This window comes from Danio rerio, chromosome 10 (genome assembly GCF_052040795.2).
Source record: "Danio rerio strain M-AB ecotype USA chromosome 10, GRCz13ab, whole genome shotgun sequence".
Classification (NCBI taxonomy): Eukaryota; Metazoa; Chordata; class Actinopteri; order Cypriniformes; family Danionidae; genus Danio; species Danio rerio.
The window spans coordinates 45,338,585-45,358,646 of record NC_141030.1 but is presented as its reverse complement, the minus strand read 5'-3'; the positions used below and the strand labels follow the sequence as shown (position 1 = coordinate 45,358,646).

The window sequence follows — 20,062 nt, the reverse complement described above, 5'->3', positions numbered from 1 at the left end:
AGTTGTAGGTCACCTAAGGAGTTGTGGGTCACTGAGATGTTGAGGGTCACATAAAATGTTGTCACCAAGATATGTTGTCATCCATGAAGTTGTAGGTTGTGGGTTACAGAAATGCTAGAGGTTAGCCAATGAGTTGTTGGTCACCTGAGCGGTTGAGGTTCATTAAGAGGTTAATGGTCATCCAAGGGATTGTTGGTCACCTGATGGATAGATTGTCATTAGGATTTTGAGGGTCATCCGAAAGGGTTGTTGGTCAAATGAGGAACTGTGGGTCACTAAGGTGTTTAGGGTCACCAAGATGTTGTCACCCAATGAGTTTTGGGTCACCTGATGGGTTGTGGGTCACAGAGATGTTGCAGGTCATGCGATGAGTTGTAGGTCGCCTGAGTGGTTGGTGGTCCCTAAGATGTTAAAGGTGACTGCAATGTAGTAACCAAAGGAGTTGTGGTTTACCTGAGAAGTTGAGGGTCATCCGAGCAGTTGTTGGTCATCTGATTAATTGTGGGTCACTTAAGAAGTTGTGGGTCACTGAGATGTTGAGTTAACCCTGGAGTCTGGCTGGTGATAGTGAAAGGCCAAGCGGAGAGAAAGACAACGGAAGCCAGAACTAATGAAGCGTTAGCATGTGCACAAGAACAACACTTCTACAGAGCTGCTGCATTTTTGATGCTCTTAAAAGAACCCAAATGAATATTTTAACAGAAACGTCCAATTCTGTGCTCAAATCCAGTTCCCTTTAGAGAAACCAACATGAATTGTGTATTAAAGCGAATAATCTATTCAATGCTTCACATCAGACCAGGCACTGTAAAAACCTAGCTGTCAATACGTTCCAATCCAAAATCATGGTAAATAGGGATATTTTTGCTACTTTTTTTGCTTCTTGCATGCTTCACACTGTGTAAATACTGTATTTGTTTGGTACACATGATGACAAAATACACATGAGCACAAAATTGATACATCCCACTAAAAAGGAATGAGGTTCTTGGTATTAAACTGTTTTATAAATACATTTGAATTTACATCCACTTTACATCCGAGGAGTTATTGGATACCTGAGAGATTGTGAGTCACTGAGATGTTAAGGGTCACCTAAGGGGTTGAGGATCAGCAAGATTATGTGGGTCACTTGATGGGTTGTGGGTCACCGAGATGTCGAGGATCATCTGAGAGATTGTGGGTCACTGTGATATGGTCACTCAAGGAGTTGTGGGTCACCTGAGGAGTTGTGGGTCACTAAGATGTTAAGGGTCATCTTGGTGGTTGTGGGTCACTGAAAAGCTTTGGTTCAGTCGAGATGTGGGTCACACAAGATGTTGAGGGTCACTTAAGAGATTGTTGGTCACTTGAGATGATGAGGGTCACCAATATGCTGAGGGTTACTAGAATGCAGTCACCCAAGAAGTTGTAGGTCACCATGATATTGACCTTCACTCAATGTTTTGTGGTTCACCTGATGGGTTGAGGATCAGCACAATGTTTTCACTTAAGAGGTTGTGTGCCATCCGAAATGTTGAGGATTATCAAGACATTGAGGGTCATCTGAGAGGTTGTGGGTCACTAAGATGCTTAGGGTTACTGAGCTGCTGTCATCCTAGGGGGTGCGTGTCACCAAGATGTTTAGTGTCCAGATATTGTGGGTCATCTGAGGGGTTGTGGATTAGAAAGATTTTATGGGTAACCTGAGGGGTTGTGGGTCACTAAGATGTTGAGGGTCACATGAGTGGTTGTGGGTCACTGCAAAGTTTTGGTCAAATCAAGATGTGGGTCACCTGAGATGTTGAGGGTGACCTAAAGAGTTGTGATTTACCAAGATATTTACCTTCACTCAAGTTGTTGTGGGTAACCTGAGGGGTTGAGAATAAGCAAGATGATGTGGGTCACCTGAGAGGTTGTAGGTCACAGAGATGTGGAGGGTCATCTGAGGGATTGTGATTCACAGAGATGTTGAGGGTCATCCGAGGGATTGTGGGTCACTGAGATGTTCTCCCCTAAAGAGTTCCAGGTCACCTGAGGAGTTGTGGGTCACTAAGATGTTTAAGGTCATCCAAGTGGTTGTGGGTCACTGAAAAGCTTTGGGTCAGCCGAGAAGTGGGTCTTAAGGGTCCCCCAAGGGTTTGTGGAACATCTAAGGAGTTGTTGGTTACCTGAGGGGTTGTGGGTCAACTGAGGATTTGTTGGTTACCTGAGAGCTTGTGTGTCACTGAAATGCTGAAGGTCACCTGAGAGGTTGTGGGTCACTGGAGATGATGAGGGTCACCAATATGCTGAGGGTCACTAGAATGCAGTCACCCAAGAAGTTGTAGGTAACCATGATATTTACCTTCACACAAGATTTTGAGGCTCACCTGAGTTGAGGATCAGCACGATGCTGTGGGTCACCTGAGGGGTTGTGGGTCAACTGAAGATTTGTTGGTTACCTGAGAGGTTGTGAGTCACTGAGATGCTGAAGGTCATCTAAGAGGTTCTGGGTCACTTGAGATGATGAGGGTCACAAATATGCTGAGGGTCACTAGAATGCAGTCACCCAAGAAGTTGTAGGTCACCACGATATTTACCTTTATTCAAGATTTTGTGGCTCATCTGAAGAGTTGAGGATCAGCACGATGCTGTGAGTCACCTGAGGGGTTGTGGGTCACCGAAATGGTGTCACCCAAGGCGTTGTGGGCTATCCAAGATGTTTAGCTTTATCGAGACATTGAGGGTTATCTGAGGGGTTGTGGGTCACTAAGATGCTCAGGGTTACTTAGTTGCTGTCACCCAAGGGGTTGTGTGTCACCAAGATGTTTAGTGTCGCTCCAGATATTGTAAGTCATTTGAGGAGTTGTGGATTAGCAAGATTTTATGGGTAACCCGAGGTGTTGTGGGTCACTGAGATGTTGAGGGTCACTGCAAAATTTAGGTTAAGTTAAGATGTAGGTCACCTAAGATGTTGAGGGTGACCTAAAGAATTGTGGTTCATCTGAGAATTTGTTGGTTACCTGAGTGGTTAAGTCACTGAGATGTTTAGGGTGACCTAAGGGGTTGTGGGTCACTTGAGATGATGAGGGTCACCAATATGCTGAGAGTCACTAAGATGCAGACACCCAAGGAGCTGTGGGTCACCAAGATATTTACCTTCACTCAAGTTGTTGTGGGTCACCTGAGAAGTTGAGAATCAGCAAGATGATGTGGGTCACCTGAGGGGTTGTGGGTCATCAAGATGTTGAGGGTCATCTGAGGGATTCTGAGTCACTGAGATGTTGTCAACCAAGGACTTCTGGGTCACCTGAGGAGTTGTATGTCCCTGAAAAGCTTTGGGTTAGTTGAGATGTGAATCACACAAGATGTTTGAGGGTCACCTGAGGGTTTGTGGGTCATCTGAGGAGTTGTTGGTTACCTGAGGTGTTGCGGGTCAACCCAGGATTTGTTGGTTACCTGACAGGTTGTGAGTCACTGAGATGTTGAGAGTCACTTAAGGGGTTGTGGGTCACTTGAGATGATGAGGGTCACCAATATGCTAAGGGTCACTATGATGCAGTCACCCAAGAAGTTGGGGGTCACCAAGATATTTACCTCCACTCAAGTTGTTGTGTGTCACCTGAGGGGTTGGGGATCAGCAATATGCTGTGGGTCACCAGAAGGGTTGTGGGTCACCGAGATGTTGAGGATCATCTGAGAGATTGTGGGTCACTAAGATGTTGTCACTCAAGGAGTTGTGTGTCACATGAGGAGTTGTTTAGGGTCATCCGATGAGTTGTTGGCCATCTGATGGATTGTCACTGAGATATTGTCACCCAAGGAGTTGTGGGTCACATGAGCAGTTGTGGGTCACTACAAATATTGTGGGCTACCTAAATTTTTCAAACAATGTTTAACAGAGCAAGGAGTTTTTTACAGTATTTCCTATAATATTTTTTTCTTCTGGAGAAAGTCTTATTTGTTTTATTTTGGCTAGAATAAAAGGGGTTTTTATTTTTTTTAAAAGCATTTTAAGGTCAATATTATTAGCCCCCTTAAGCAATATGTTATCGATTTGTCTACAGAACAAACCACTACTTATACAATAGCATCTTGAACAATATCTGTTCAAATATTATGTACACAGTAAAAAAAAAATCCTAAAAAAAGGTCAAATGACTGGCAGCTACGGCTGCCAAACAAAAAACATAAAATTACGGTAGAATTTCTTTGTAGAAAAAAAGTGCAAAAAAAAACAAGTCTACAGATATTTTCATTAAAATATTTACAGAAAAACACTGTTATTTTACAGACTTTTCCAAGATTATTATGATCAAATCCATTTATTAAAGTAACCCAATAAGAGTTTTACAGAGAAACACTGTTATTTTACAGACTTTTTCTAGATTATTATGATCGAACACCATCAATAAAGTGACTGCACTAAAAGTTAAAGAGAAAACGAAGTTATTTAAAACTTTTTTACAATTAAACACCTTTAATAAAATGCCAAGACATGCTCATGATTGTAATTAAACAGTTTTATTTTGGATCAAAAAAAGTTTGGAAAAAACATCAAACGAGATACAACTGATTAAAATTCTCACAACTATAACATTACATTTTATTGAATAGTATTACTTTAAAACATGTAGAGGTTTAAGTTGTATGAAATGATTCAGTTCCAAATCTTAAATGAAACTGTAACGTGAAGGGGACCCTGACAAAGAAGTGCAGATTCAAATGCAGGTGTATTACACAGAGATGGTCAGGTAAGCAACAGTCAACACAGGGGCAAACTGCAAACAGATGTATGCAGGGAATCCAGAGTCATGGTCAATTAACAAGCAAATGATCAGTCCTGGCAGCAAACAACGTAAACAATTAACAAACAAAGCAAGGCAAAAGAAGAGAAACACGTCATAATGTTCACAGTAGCAGTATAACAAGACTAAGCAACTGGTGCGTGCGTCTTTGCTGCTTTTAAAGTGCATCTAATCAGTTCATAACAGTCCTCTGACTGTGTGTGTGCAATCAGCGGAATCTGGAACAGGTGTATGTGAGCGCTCTTAGTGTGTTACTTTATTAAATGGATTTGATAGTAATAATCTAGGAAAAGTCTGTAAAATAACAGTGTTTTTCTGTAAACATTTTAATGAAAATATCTGTAGATTTATTATTTTTTGCACTTTTTTCAACAAAGAAATTTTAACAAAATTTTATGGTTTTTCTTTGGCAGCCGTAGCTGCCAGTCATTTGACCTTTTTTTAAGATTTTTTTTTTTACAGAGCAAGTAATTACAATTTATTACTTTAATTTTACGTAATTTTAAATGTACTTAAAAAACAGGAAAAAACACTAAATAATATGTCAATTTTATTGTATAAAACAGACAAATTGCTGTAATTTGTCATTACTTATATAGTACATAAAATAACAGTCAAGCCGTTAATGTACAGATAATGTTTGTAATTTTTATGAACTTTTGAATAGAATTTAAAATAACAGAGAAAATACTGTATAAATAATACTGTAATTTCCCTGTATAAAAAACACAAATGTCGGTAATTTGTCTTTAATAATAAAGTACCTAAAATGAAAGTCAAACGGTTAATTTAGAGAGATTGATTGTCATTTTACTAAGTTTTGAATATAATGTGAAATGACAAAAAATTACTGTAAAAAATTTTGAGATTTTTTCTGTAAAATTAGGGGTTTTTTTACAGTGTAGTTTCATCATGGCAAATATATATGAAAAAAAAAAATCTGTTTAAATGTTTAAAAATATTCATGTTAATCTAGGCGTGTTTTTCTAAAAGCCCCAGTCGTGGTATATTCATGATTTCTGGGGACTGTGTGAGACGGATGAAGAAGCTGAAATGCCGGAGATGAATATGAATCTCTGTGCTCATCCTCCTGTCTCTCCGTGTCCAACAGGATTATCCATGACCTCACGTCTACGTTAAAACGAAGAAGAACTTATTAACGTCGCTGTCAGAATGATCCGTTTCATGCGCGTGTGGCTCAAACACTCCACTTCCTGGAGCTCAAACACAGGATCGTGACGGTAGAAACACCAAGGTCGTGGAGTTTGCTTCTCTTGCTGACCTGCTACATGAAAAAGCAAGGGTGTGTGTCATTCAACCGCACATACACTGTGAACTCATTGCAAACTCAAGGCTGCTGGTTTAAGGGTCAGTTGGCATTTCTGTGTGGAGTTTGCATGTTCTCCTCATGTTGGCGTGGGTTTCCTCTGAGTGCTCAGGTTTCCCTCACAGTCTAAAAACGTGGGCTGTAGGGGAGATGATGAACTAAATTGTGTAGGGTATGGCTGGAAGGGCATCCGCTATGTAAAACAAATGATGGATATGTTGGCGGTTCATTGCACCAAGGTGACCCCTGATTAATAAAGGGACTAAGCCAAATTATAATTATTGTATTAGGTCAACATAACGGTACACTGTAAAAAAATAAAGGCTATTTTACAGGTAATTGTCAGTATTTTTTGCAGAATATTCCAGTTTTTTTCTTTATGCAGTGAAATAGCTGTTGTTTTACAGATATGTTGTGCAATAAAAATTCTCACATTAAAATTGCCACAGCCATATCAACCTGCAGCCCAAGCTACTCACTGAAGCTAAGCAGGTCTGAGCCTGGTCAGTACCTGGATGGGAGACCACTAGGGAACACTAGGTTGCTGTTGGAAGTGGTGTTAGTGAGGCCAGCAGGGGGCGCTCAACCTGTGGTCTGCGTGAGTCCTAATGCCCCAGTTAAAGTGAAGGGGACACTACACTGTCAGTTCACTGTCTTTCGGATGAGATGTTAAACCGAGGTCCTGACTTTCTGTGTTCATTAAAAATCCCATGGCACTTCTAGAGAAAGAGCAGGGTGTAACCCCAGTGTCCTGGCCAAAGTCCCTCTATGGGCCCTTACGATCATGGCCTCCCAATCATCCCCTTCCACTGAATTGGCTGTATTACTGTCTCTCCACTCCACCAATAGCTGGTGTGTGGTGAGTGCACTGGCGCTGTTGTCCTGTGGCTGCCGTCGCACCATCCAAGTGGATGCTGCACACTGGTGGTGGTGTGGAGAGACCCCCCCCCATGATTGTGAAGCGCTTTGGGTGTATGGCCATACACAATAAATGCGCTATATAAATACACACATTACATTACATTACATTACAAAATTTGTTATTACTTGTAATTTGGTATTACGTAATTTTTCTGCTTTTTAAAGGAAATTTTATGTATTTTTAGAGAGTAACACGTAATTTTACATTAATATTTACAGATTATTCCTGTAAAAATAGGGAAACAAAAATTCAGTCAAACTGTATTTAGTGAAGATAGTAAACATATGAAGATTATGAGGTTAATAAAGTCAAATAATAGCCGATTGTTTGTAGGCTGCATAAAATACATGCGCTGTAAACTAAGAAATGTTTATTTTACTACTCTAACAATGTTGCTATGCGAACTGTGACGATCACCAGTGATCTAGCGAGCTGCGGATCGCTGGAAAACTACACACGTTACATTAAAGAACTACAACTCCCATCATGCACCTCGCACAGCCAGGTTCGCACACATACATACACTACGGACAATTTAGCATACCCAATTCACCTATAGCACATCTTTGGACTTGTAGGGAAAACCGGAGCACCCGGAGGAAACCCACGGGGAGAACATGCAAACTCCACACAGAAATGCCAACTGACCCAGCCTAGGCTCGAACCAGCGACCTTCTTGCTGTGAGGCGATTCTGCTAGCCACTGTGCTGCCTCATTTTATTTTATTTTATTCATTATTTTTTAATTTATTTAATAATTTTTTTAGGTCGGGGGCGACGCAGTGGCGCAGTAGATAGTGCTGTCGCCTCACAGCAAGAAGGTCGCTGGTTTGAGCCTCGGCTGGGTCAGTTGGCATTTCTGTGTGGAGTTTGCATGTTCTCCCCATGTTATCGTGGGTTTCCTCTGGGTGCTCCGGTTTCCCCCACAAGTCCAAAAACATGGGTAAGCTAAAATTGTCCGTAGTGTATGTGTGTGAATGAGTGTGTATGGATGTTTCCCAGTGATGGGTTGCAGCTGAGTGGTGACACAGTGGCACAGTAGGTAGTGCTGTCGCCTCACAGCAAGAAGGTCGCTGGATCGATCCTCGGCTCAGTTGGCGTTTCTGTGTGGAGTTTGCATGTTCTCCCCATGTTAGCGTGGGTTTCCTCTGGGTGCTCCGGTTTCCCCCACAGTCCAAAGACGTGCGGTACAGGTGAATTGGGTAGGCTAAATTATCCGTAGTGTATGTGTGTGTGAGTGGGCATTTTCTCAGTGATGGGTTGCAGCTGGACAACACATATTACAATGAATATTAAGTTTCTGTTTAATACGCATGTGAGTGACCTTAAAATTTTACAATGGTCAAAACAAATATTTCTTAGTTGAGCTTTAAATCAAATACATTTTTAATTTAACTACGTTTTGAACTTATATATTAATATATTACTTGAAAAATAAAGCGTATAATATTAAACTGAAATGAAAGATGGATGAAACACTTATTGAAATTTTTCCAGTGCAAATTCAAACTAATTATCCTTGTTAAGACTTTAAATGTCACTTTAAGCTGTATAGAAGTGTCTTAAAAAATACCTTGTCAAGTATTTTTTTCTGTCATTATGACAAGATAAAATAAATCAGTTATTAGAGATGAGTTATTAAAACTATTACGTTTAGAAATGTGTTGAAAAACCTTCTCTCCGTTAAACAGAATTTAGGACAAAAAATATACATGGGGCTAATAATTCTTCTAATAAGACTTCAACTGTACATATATGTGTATAATATGTGTCTGTGTGTGTGTAAGAGTGTGTGTGTGTCTCTGCGCTGCTAGTGCGTGTGTGTTCGTGCTGAGCTGACGTTATGTGAACGGACGGCGCCTGGCTCTGATTTCTGATGCGTTCTGAAGTTCACAATGAGCCTCCGGTGAAGAGGCTGCTTCAGCTACATGAATCATCCTCATCCGTACATGAGTAAACTAGAGAATTCATCAACGAGGTTAACTGTGCTTACAACTGAGATATCCATGAGCCGGACGCAAACACACAGCCTTTTAAAAGCTCGCAAGGTCTCACTGCTTCTCAGAGAAATCCCTATGGTAATGAATGAGGCGGTAATTGACATAGTGCCATTCAAATTTTGGCAAAATTGATTTTGCTAAATATGTTTGAAAACATCTAATAATATCCCCTTATCATACTGATTTAATTTATTTATTTTTATTTATTGTACTTTATTTAATTTGAATTAGTTTTTAGTTTATTTTTATTTATTTTTATTTATTTATTTATTATTTTATTTTATATATATATATATATATATATATATATATATATATATATATATATATATATATATATATATATATATATAATTAAATAATTTTTCATTTTATTTTGTTTTTATTTATTTCATTTTTATTTATTTATTTAATTTAAATAAATGTATTTATTTTTTAATAATTATTTTATTCTATTTTTATTCATTTTTATTTATTTATTATTTTATTATATATATATATATATATATATATATATATATATATATATATATATATATATATATATATAATTAAATAATTTTTTATTTTATTTTGTTTTTATTTATTTAAGTTTTATTTATTTATTTTATTTAAATAAATGTATCTATTTTTTTATAATTATTTTATTTCATTTTTATTCATTTTAAAAAGTAATTAATTATTTTATTGTATTATTTATTTATATTTATTTATATTTATTTTTTATTTAATTTTTATTCATTTATAAGTTCATTTTTTAATTTATTCATATATTTTATTTAATTAATTTATTTTTTATTTATTAATTTATTTTAGTTTATTGTCTATATATTTATTTCACAGCGAAAGGACAGTGTACATTAATCCACACTGCTCAAGAATGTAAATATATTCAAAATAGCCCCAAGGCAAATTTTCATTTCTAGTCCCTTGCCAGATGTTATAGGTCCCAAAACAGACATAAATTCAAAGTCAAATCATAAACAAGACTCAAATATGCAAAAAAAAATTTAACAGAAATTTTTAAAATAATAATAATAATAATAATAAACATGTTTCTTACATAAATATATCCTTGCAGTATGAATATAATTATAATTTTCAGTCTGAGCATTAGACCTGTTATAGATTGCATCTTGTCAAATGATGGTCAAATAATGAAGAAGAGCCTTTTATTGCTAAAAATTATGCAATATCAAAACAAAAATGAGATCTAAGAGTAAAGTTGCAGCCATGTGATTTTTTTTCTTATGAATATGGATTAACTGAATAATGATTAATATTGAATGTGGATTTATTTATTCCTTATTTTCTTATGTCAGTCGAATGTGCTGTGTATAAAGTATTATGATATGTTTTCCTAAAATGTGTGTATAGGGGAGCTTCCATTAATATGTGGGGTAATGAAATTACTTTCAATTGCTGTGCTGTAAAATGCACCCTGTAACACCAAATTACGGCCCATTTCACAATTTACAGGCTTGAAACTGTTCAAATCCCACATTTTTAAGTACAAGTCTTGTGGATTAATGCAGACATGACATCAATACACGAGTCAGTCTATCTGAAAAAAAACTGTAGTTTCCATCATAGGATATTACCTTACATTGTTTTACATTACATATATTACATATACATCTCAAAGCAGTTGGCAGCTGTTAAATATTTAGCTTTTGTATGTTACAGCACACCCTCTCAACATCAGAAAACTAATTGAATTCATGATAAGCTTCTGCAAACTGTGAAGCCTCGCCTAAGAGGTTGAAAATGTGTACTGTTGGTGTGCCTTTCAGAACAGTGTAGGGAAACACTGCATGACTGTATGTTTACATGGTTTCGTTTTAAATGTAAAAGCACCTAAGAGCATCATTTGAGGTCTTTTAATTTGATGAGCAGTTGCTATAGAGTGAGCTGAAATCATACTCAATACACATCGGTCATGTTCAATTTGTTTTTCCCAACCCTGTTCCTGGAGGCACACCACCAGTACATATTTTGGATGTCTTCCTTATCAGACACATTAACTTCAGCTTTTGGAGTCTCTACTAATGTTCTAATAAGCTGATTCAGGTGTGTTTGATTAGGAAGAGGTTACAAATGTGCACTGTTTGTGTGCCTTTAGAACCAGGGTTGGGAAACACAGCAAATTGCAAAAAAAAAAAAAAAAACACTTGTGAAATTACTGTATGTTGAAATGGTTTCATTTCAAATGTAAAAGCACCTAAGAGCATCATTTAAGATACACCGGTCATGTTCGGTGAGTTTTTTCCCAACCCTGTTCCTGAAGGCACACCAACGGTACATTATTTGGATGTCTCCCTTATCAGACCCATTAACAGGTTTTGGAGTCTCTTCCATTGTTCTGATGAATTGATTCAGGCATGTTTGATCAGGAAGAGGTTGAAAATGTGTACTGCTGGTGTGCCTTTAGGAACAGGATAGGGAAACACTGCATTACTGTATGTTTAAATGGTTTCATTTAGGTGCAAATGTAAAAGCACCTAAGAGCATCATTTGAGGTCTTTTAATTTCATTAGCAGTTGCTATAGAGTGAGCTGAAATCATCCTCAATACACACCGGTCATGTTCAATTTGTTTTTCCCAACCCAGTTCCTGGAGGCACACCACCAGTACATATTTTGGATGTCTCCCTTATCAGACCTATTAACTTCAGCTTTTGGAGTCTCTTCTAATGTCCTAATAAGCTGATTCAGGTGTGTTTGATCAGGAAGAGGTTGAAAATGTGTACTGCTGGCGTGCCTTTAGGAACAGGGTTGGGAAACACTGCAAATTGCAAAAAAAAAAAAAAAAACACTTGGGAAATTACTGTATGTTTAAATGGTTTCATTTCAAATGTAAAAGCACCTAAGAGCATCATTTAAGATTCACCGGTCATGTTCGGTGTGTTTTTTCCCAACCCTGTTCCTGAAGGCACACTAATGGTACATTATTTGAATGTCTCCCTTATCAGACCCATTAACAGGTTTTGGAGTCTCTTCCATTGTTCTGATGAGTTGATTCAGGCATGTTTGATCAGGAAGAGGTTGAAAATGTGTACTGCTGGTGTGCCTTTAGGAACAGGATAGGGAAACACTGCATGACTGTATGTTTAAATGGTTTCATTTGAAATGTAAAAGCATCTAAGAGCATCATTTGAGGTCTTTTAATTTCATTAGCAGTTGCTATAGAGTGAGCTGAAATCATACTCAATACACATCGGTCATGTTCAGTGTGTTTTTTCCCCAACCCTGTTCCTGGAGGCACACCACCAGTACATATTTTGGATGTTTCCCTTTATTGAAACATTAACTTCAGCTTTTGGAGTCTCTTCTAATCTTCTAATAAGCTGATTCAGGTGTGTTTGATTAGGAAGAGGTTAAAAATGTGTACTGTTGGTGTGCCTTTAGGAACAGGGTTGGGAAACACAGCAAATTGCAAAAAAAAAAAAAAAAAACACTTGTGAAATGACTGTATGTTGAAATGGTTTCATTTCAAATGTAAAAGCACCTAAGAGCATCATTTAAGATTCACCGGTCATGTTCAACGTGTTTTTTCCCAACCCTGTTCCTGAAGGCACACCAATGGTACATTATTTGGATGTCTCCCTTATCAGACCCATTAACAGGTTTTGGAGTCTCTTCCATTGTTCTGATGAGTTAATTTGGGCATGTTTGATCAGGAAGAGGTTGAAAATGTGTACTGCTGGTGTGCTTTTAGGAACAGGATAGGGAAACAATGCATGACTGTATGTTTAAATGGTTTCATTTGAAATGTAAAAGCACCTAAGAGCATCATTTGAGGTCTTTTAATTTGATGAGCAGTTGCTATAGAGTGAGCTGAAATCATCCTCAATACACACCAGTCATGTTCAGTTTGTGAGTTATGCTCAGCAGGTGAATTCTGGACTTCCTGTTCTCCGATAATAACCTGCCGTGGCCTTCAGTCTCTGCGCTGTGATTCTGGCAGCGTCCGAGCATCCGGCCCAGACTCACCTTTCACATGTTCAGATCACGACTGCACGCCAAGAGTGTGTATTTTTAGCTCCGTAGCCCCGCATCCGCATGTGTGTAATCGACTGTGCTCGTGCATGCGCGTGCGTGAGTGTGTGCGTGTGTGTTTTTGGATTAGTGTCTTCAGAGTCTTGCTCGGGGGAAGGTGATGCGAGCCTCTTTGTCTGCTTTCGCCTTGTTTGGATGGACGCTTTGAAAACTGAGCAGCTGAGAGTGAGGGAGGGAAAACGAGAGAGAGAGAGAAGGGAGGGAGAAAGAGAGAGAGAGCAAGCAAGTGCACAAGCAATCTTGGCTTTTCTCCTCACACTGAGACTCATGTCTGCTTCTGCTGATCCCTGCACCCGTCCCTGCTGTCAGCCAGACGTCCTGCAACGCCACCCCTGGATCATCTACACCCTTCCCCTGAAATCCTAATAGATAAAGCCTGCACACATCATCTCAGCGTTCGTTTAATCCATGCATGGAGACATGTGGATGCTCACACACGCGCGCATATGGCCGCATTGACTCTCATGTGCACGCTATTAGTGACTTTACTATGGGAAACTGTGTTAAATCGCCGCTTAAGAATCTCTCCAAGAAGGTAAGACACTCTTTTTGATGACTGAGACTGTGTGAGTGCGAGTGTGTGTGGGACATGGACTTGACCTGGACCTGGACTGTGTTGTACTGACTGTCAGAGATGAGTTTAATAGTCATGCTCTGAATTCCACTGAGCAGCTGTATACTGTAAGATCATAGGGCAGATTCTGACTGACTGAATATGTTGATTGCTTTAGTTTATTGCATGGCAGAGGAGGAGAGATGTAGACATTGCGTTTGCTTGAAGACCTAAAAGAAATGGGAGAAACTAATTTGGAGATGGAAAACACTTTTTTGCATGCTCGTTGATGAAGTTAGTCGTTGCATTTGACTGTGAGTTTAATTAAAGCCCTGAGAAATCATTATGAAAGCTTATGAAGACAAATGGTTCAGGATGTTTAGGAGTTTTTATGTATGACACTAGATCTTGCATTTGCTTATAACTAATAATTATTCAATTATTTAGAGGTGATTTTGAGAAAATGTTAGAAAAATATTATGAAAAAAGGTCTTGTAGAGCTAACTTTTTTTTACATGCAATGCAAAAATTTAGATTTTGCATTTGCTTATAATGTTAAGTAAATGACTGAATAAATGAATTAATAAATATATAAAAAATAAAATAAATAAATCAGGATTAACAAAAACATTAGTTTTAAAAATTGACTCTTGGATTTTTGCCTGCTAACGAAAAGATCTAGTCATTACATTTCCTTAGAAAAACAATTAAGATTAAACCTGCACTACAAAAATATTAGGATAAATTTTTATATATGACTATATATATATGACACTATATATGACATGTATATGACTATATATGACATGTCTTGTGGATTCTAGTGGACAGAACAAGTCATTGCATTTCCATCTAAGCCTATATACAGTTTTATATATATATAGTGCTCAGCATGATTGAGTACAGCCTAATCTAAAAAAAAATTATTAAACAGACATATTTATTCAAATAATTTTTTAGTGATCAAAATATTTTGAAATTGAAAGACATTACAATCAAATTCAAGCAAAATATTGCACAAAAAAAAAAAAAACTACAAAATTTCAGCAAAATTTTAACATATTAATTTGGCTGTACTAGTTTTTGGACCGTTATCATAAGTATATATATAGGCATTGCATTTTGGTTACTTTCCAATGCAAGCTAAAAACAACCAAATATCAACGTCTAAAGATATATATATATAAATTTTGTAGTTTTTTTTTTTTTTTTTTGCAATATTTTGCTTGAATTTGATTGTAATGTCTTTCAATTTCAAAATAGTTTGGTCACTAAAAAATTATTTGAATAAATATGTCTGTTTAATAATTTTTTTTAGATTAGGCTGTACTCAATCATGCTGAACACTATATATATATAACTGTATATAGGCTTAGATGGAAATGCAATGACTTGTTCTGTCTACTAGAATCCACAAGACATGTCATATATATATATCCTTAGACGTTGATATTTGGTTGTTTTTAGCTTGCTTTAGAAAGTAACCAAAATGCAATGCCTATTAGACGTTGGACATCGATGTCGGCCTAACGTTGGGTTCTGACGTCAACTTTCAATTTTCATTTCCAAACAAACCTAACACCCCATGACGTTGGGATACAACACCAGTCTGATGTCTTGTTGACGTCCTGCACCTGCTGGGTTAAGAAGGGCGTTGAGTTTACTGCATTTTTTATTGCTAGTGAAGAAAACTTATTATTGAATATGCTCTATAAAGTCCAAAGATGGCAATTTGCAAATATAAAATAAAATTAATTTAATACAATTTGTGCATAAACGTTGACAGAACTAGCAATTACACAATTTCTCGTAGACCTGGGGTCTGTTCCATAAACCAAGCTTAGAGAAAAAGCCAGGCTTATTTTTATTAATGGCAGATTCGGTTTCATAAATCAAATTTGCGATAGTTCAAAATTAGTTACTCTGGCAATTTATGCTGAGAAACTAGCCTGGTCAGGGGAAGGTTAACTCTCAGGCTAAGTCAAGTATATATATATATATATATATATATATATATATATATATATACACACAAGTATATATATACACAAGTATATATATATATATATATATATATATATATATATATATATATATATATATATATATATATATATATATACACACAAGTATATATATATATATATATATATATATATATATATATATATATATATATATATATATATATATATTTTTTTTTTTTTGTATTTATTTAATTATTAAATATTCAGTTTTGTTTGTACTTTGTGTTTACATAATTATTTTTTTTTTGACTATTTATTCATTCCAGACATTATTTTGTGTACAGGTGCCATAGACTGCATTGGTTCAATACATTAAATTGTTCACTGATATCTATATAGTAGGGATATGACTTGGGGTAGTTCAAGAATTTGCTTACTCATTACTCCATAAAATACCCCTAAGTATCAGAAGGTCCTTATTGACCATATTTGGTATGGTCGCGAACATGAAGGATTTTCTTTAACTCTCAGGCTACGTCAAGTTCTAGTTTAATCAAAGTAATGTTAACATTCACCTTCTGTAATTTGATGCCATTGTATTTCACTTGACCTCTTAATAATATTTAAAACTTTATAGTCACTTAATAGTAAACATATATGCACGAAACATCCTTAATAATAGAACGATAATACATTTAACCTAAAATAAGTTATTGCAAACAAAACATACAAAATACAATTCTTTTATGAATATGTAGATTTTTTTGTCCTGTTTATTAAAAATTTACTTGATGTTTACCCTTAACATTTGGGTGTACTAATTTTTGCACTGTGATCTCTAGCTCTCTCTCGCACATGCTCGGTCAAGCACAATTTCAATGTATTATGACAAATATTTAAATTAATGTTAATAGGCCTAGATGATGGTCTATTTTTTTAAATTGCGTGGATCTATAATTTCCAGTCAGCTTTCTCTCTTGCTTTGTTGCAAGCCGTAGTTTTTGATTATTATGTTTAAATTATTATGTTTGAACTCTAAAAACAAACGCGGCTCACTCGCTGTGAACAGCTGTGTCTCACTTCAGAGCTCTTTCAGTTCGTAGTTGCCATAGTAGCACACAACAAAATCCATGCATCTATGTTCGACCTTGAGGGTTTCGCGACAGTAACGTGCACGAGCAGTTATCTAGATTTAAACTGAAATCAGATTAGCTACATCAAATGATCTTCAACTTGCTGAACCAGTTTAAGGTTGAACATTTAGTTCGGCTTGTTGAAGTCAGGTTTTAAACTTTAATCCCCGCTTTTCTTAACCACTTTTATGAATCAGCCCCCTGGAGTGAAGGAAAAAAACAACAACAACATGATATTTGGCCATAAATTTGCCAGCTTTGACCTTGGCAGTTTCTTTGCTTGTTCAGAATCTGCAATTACCCTCATTAAAGATGATGCTGCATTGAATACGATCGACTAAAGGAGCTGTTTTTAAAGATCTCAGACGTTCTTCATCATCGTCATCTCTAGTTGACTTGAGCTGTGGATTAGCATGAGAGGTCAGTCTCTGGCACCTGCTATAAGAGCAGCTCTCCCGATGGCACAGGTTTCATGGGAAGAACAAACTGGCACTTTACAGCCCTGCCAACAGATGGAGTGTGAAGGTCATGAGCAGACAGAGGAAAGAGGATGCACATGTTTGCACACACACACATATGAGCATGCATTATTCTAAAAAGACCTTAACAATCTGCAGGATGCTGTTTTGTGTGCTTGTACATAAATCTTGCCCAGCAGTCGCATGCGGATTACTTTAGCTGCATGTGGTAGGACAAGATTGCAGGAGCAGCGGAGAGAAGGAAATGAGATCTACAAGGTGGGAAAACAAGAACGTGAAGCTTTAAGTCAGCAAAATCAATTTGAAGTTGATGTGAAAACCTGAAAATTGAGTTTGCAAGTAAAACAGGATTTAAAAAATCTGGGATTTTTGGGCAAATCAGGTGTCTGGTGTTTTGCTCTTCAGCAGTGAAAATTAAACCACAATGAACTGAACTAAACTCTGAACAATGGACTGACACAGTTTCAGTTTGCTAGAACTTCTATGTTAAGCTACTTTGACACAATCTACATTGTTAAAGCGCCGCAGAAATGATATTGGATTGAAAAATTTAATTGAATCTGGAGATAAGCAGGGATTCATCTGTAAGGAAGATTGTTTTACTGTAGGTTACTGTACAGTAATATTCTGAACATGCATCAGAGCTGCCAAGGTCAAAACTGGCAAATAATGGTCATATATCCTGAATTAATTTTTTCATACTGCTTTTTTTTTTTCTTCTTGTATGTGTTTTGATGAAAGTCGCAGTTGCTAAATCTCAAATTGACTAGTCAATATGCCCTGAATTCATATACACTATGAAGTCAACTTAAATATCTTTTGAGTGACAGTCAGAAGACTATCGGCACAATTTGGGACATATTATTAGAGTGCCACATCCTAAAAAATTCCTAAAATCATAAAATCTTTTTAATGCAAAATAATATTTTAGCAATTGTATACATAATAATATATATATATATATTATGTATACAATTGCTAAAATATTATTTTGTATTAAAAAGATTTTATGATTTTATGATTTCTTTCATAGATTTATACATATTGCATATATATATATATATATATATATATATATATATATATATATATATATATATATATATATATATTATTATTATTATTATTTCTATGTATAAAATTGCTAAAATATTATTTTGCATTAAAAAGATTTTATGATTTTATGATTTTTTTCATAGATTTATACATATTGCATATATATATATATATATATATATACATTTTTTATTTATTTATTTATTAAATATTCATTATTTTGTGCACAGATGCCATAGACTGCATTGATTCAATACATTAAATTGTTCACTGATATCTATATAGTAGGGATATGACTTAGGTTAGTTGAAGAATTTGCTTACTCATTACTCCATAAAATACCCCTAAGTATCAGAAGGTCCTTATTGACCATATTTGGAATGGTCGCGAACATGAAGGATTTTCTTTATAGGGCACCTTTATAGGGCACCTGTGTTTTATTCAATTTCAGTTTTTATTACTGTTAGCTAAAAAACTAGACAAAAAGGACAGTATAAAATATATTCAGTTTCATCTATTATTTACATTTTCATTTAGCCATATACACTTACCGGCCACTTTATTAGGTACACCTATCCAACTGCTTTTAAACAGCTATGTACATGGCAGCAACTCAATGCATTTAGGCATGTACACATGGTCAAGACGATCTGCTGCAGCTCAAACCGAGCGTCAGAATGGGGAAGAAAGGGGATTTAAGTGACTTTGAACGTGGCATGGTTGTTGGTGCCAGACCTGCTGGTCTGAGTATTTCAGAAACTGCTGATCCACTGGGATTTTCACTTTGCCCCTATTAGTACTACTTGAGCATTGTGTCAACGCCACAGCCTACCTGAGTATTGTTGCTGACCATGTCCATCCTTTTATGACCACATTGTACCATCTTCTGATGGCTACTTCCAGCAGAGTATCGCTTCATCTCAAGAAGCTCGAATAATCTAAGACTGATTTCTTGAACATGACAATGAGTTCACTGTACTCAAACGGCCTCCACAGACACCAGAGCTCAATCCAATAGAGCATGTGGTGGAACGGGAGATTTGCATCATGGATGTGCAGCTGAGAAATCTGCTATCATGTCAAAATGGAGCAAAATATCCAAGGAGTATTTTCAGCACCTTGTTGAATCTGTGCCATGAAGGATTAAAGCAGTTCTGAAGACAAAAGGGAGTCCAACCCGGTACTCGTCAGGTGTACCTAATAAAGTGGCCAGTGAGTGTATAAGTTAACCATATCTAGGTCTATAGTTTTGTTTAAGATTTAAAAACTAAAGAAAAACACAATTTTGAGGGTAAAACATCACATATATACACATTCAATTCCATTTATCCTTTTACATTATGATGCATTTAAATGTTTATGGCTAAATATTTCTTTATAAAACATTACACTGTTTATTTTTTTAGATTAAATAAACATCATTCTTTTATCGTGATCATAATTAATCACTCAAACCCCTTTATCGAGAGACCTTTTCTTAAAATCCAGTCTTGCATGTGCGCCATGTTTGTAATTTTGTAGCACTTTCTGTTTGTAGTTCTGAAACGAATCTTCTTCCAAACCACAGTGCTTTAAGGCAGATATATAATACCTTTAGGATGCAAAATTTTACATAATGCATTGTGGCTAATACTAACTCACAACATGATGTACAAGTTAAAAGCAAATACTATTTAGTATACTATAGTGTAAAAAAATAGGATGATTTAAAAGCATAAATAATTTAATAACTATATATATATATATATATATATATATATATATATAATATATCATGCATTTATTTATTTAAATATTAT

At 36.2% G+C, this 20,062-nt stretch overlaps 1 protein-coding gene and 2 long non-coding RNA genes across 12 annotated transcripts in view; 2 read left to right on the top strand and 1 right to left on the bottom strand.

Annotated features, from left to right (window-relative positions):
• The window catches only part of cabp1b (calcium binding protein 1b), a 206,213-nt gene that overhangs the window by 144,773 nt on the left and 41,378 nt on the right, over positions 1 to 20,062 (top strand). Inside the window, exons 1-2 of one of the 10 annotated variants that reach the window (XM_087269295.1) lie at positions 11,870 to 11,888; positions 12,805 to 13,610. Coding sequence is in view for 1 of the 3 variants with exons in the window: in NM_001002414.4 (NP_001002414.1) it covers positions 13,566 to 13,610 (45 nt within the window). In the remaining 2 variants the exon portion in view is untranslated. 10 annotated transcript variants of the gene reach the window in all.
• Positions 2,161 to 5,697, bottom strand: LOC147842189 (uncharacterized). Its single transcript, XR_015501629.1, has 3 exons — positions 4,388 to 5,697; positions 2,562 to 4,037; positions 2,161 to 2,326 (listed from the first exon to the last, which is right to left on the bottom strand). It is a non-coding gene; the product is annotated as an uncharacterized LOC147842189 (long non-coding RNA).
• On the top strand, positions 10,072 to 12,885 carry LOC147842188 (uncharacterized). The gene is made up of 4 exons (XR_015501652.1): positions 10,072 to 10,923; positions 11,366 to 11,733; positions 12,041 to 12,550; positions 12,818 to 12,885. It is a non-coding gene; the product is annotated as an uncharacterized LOC147842188 (long non-coding RNA).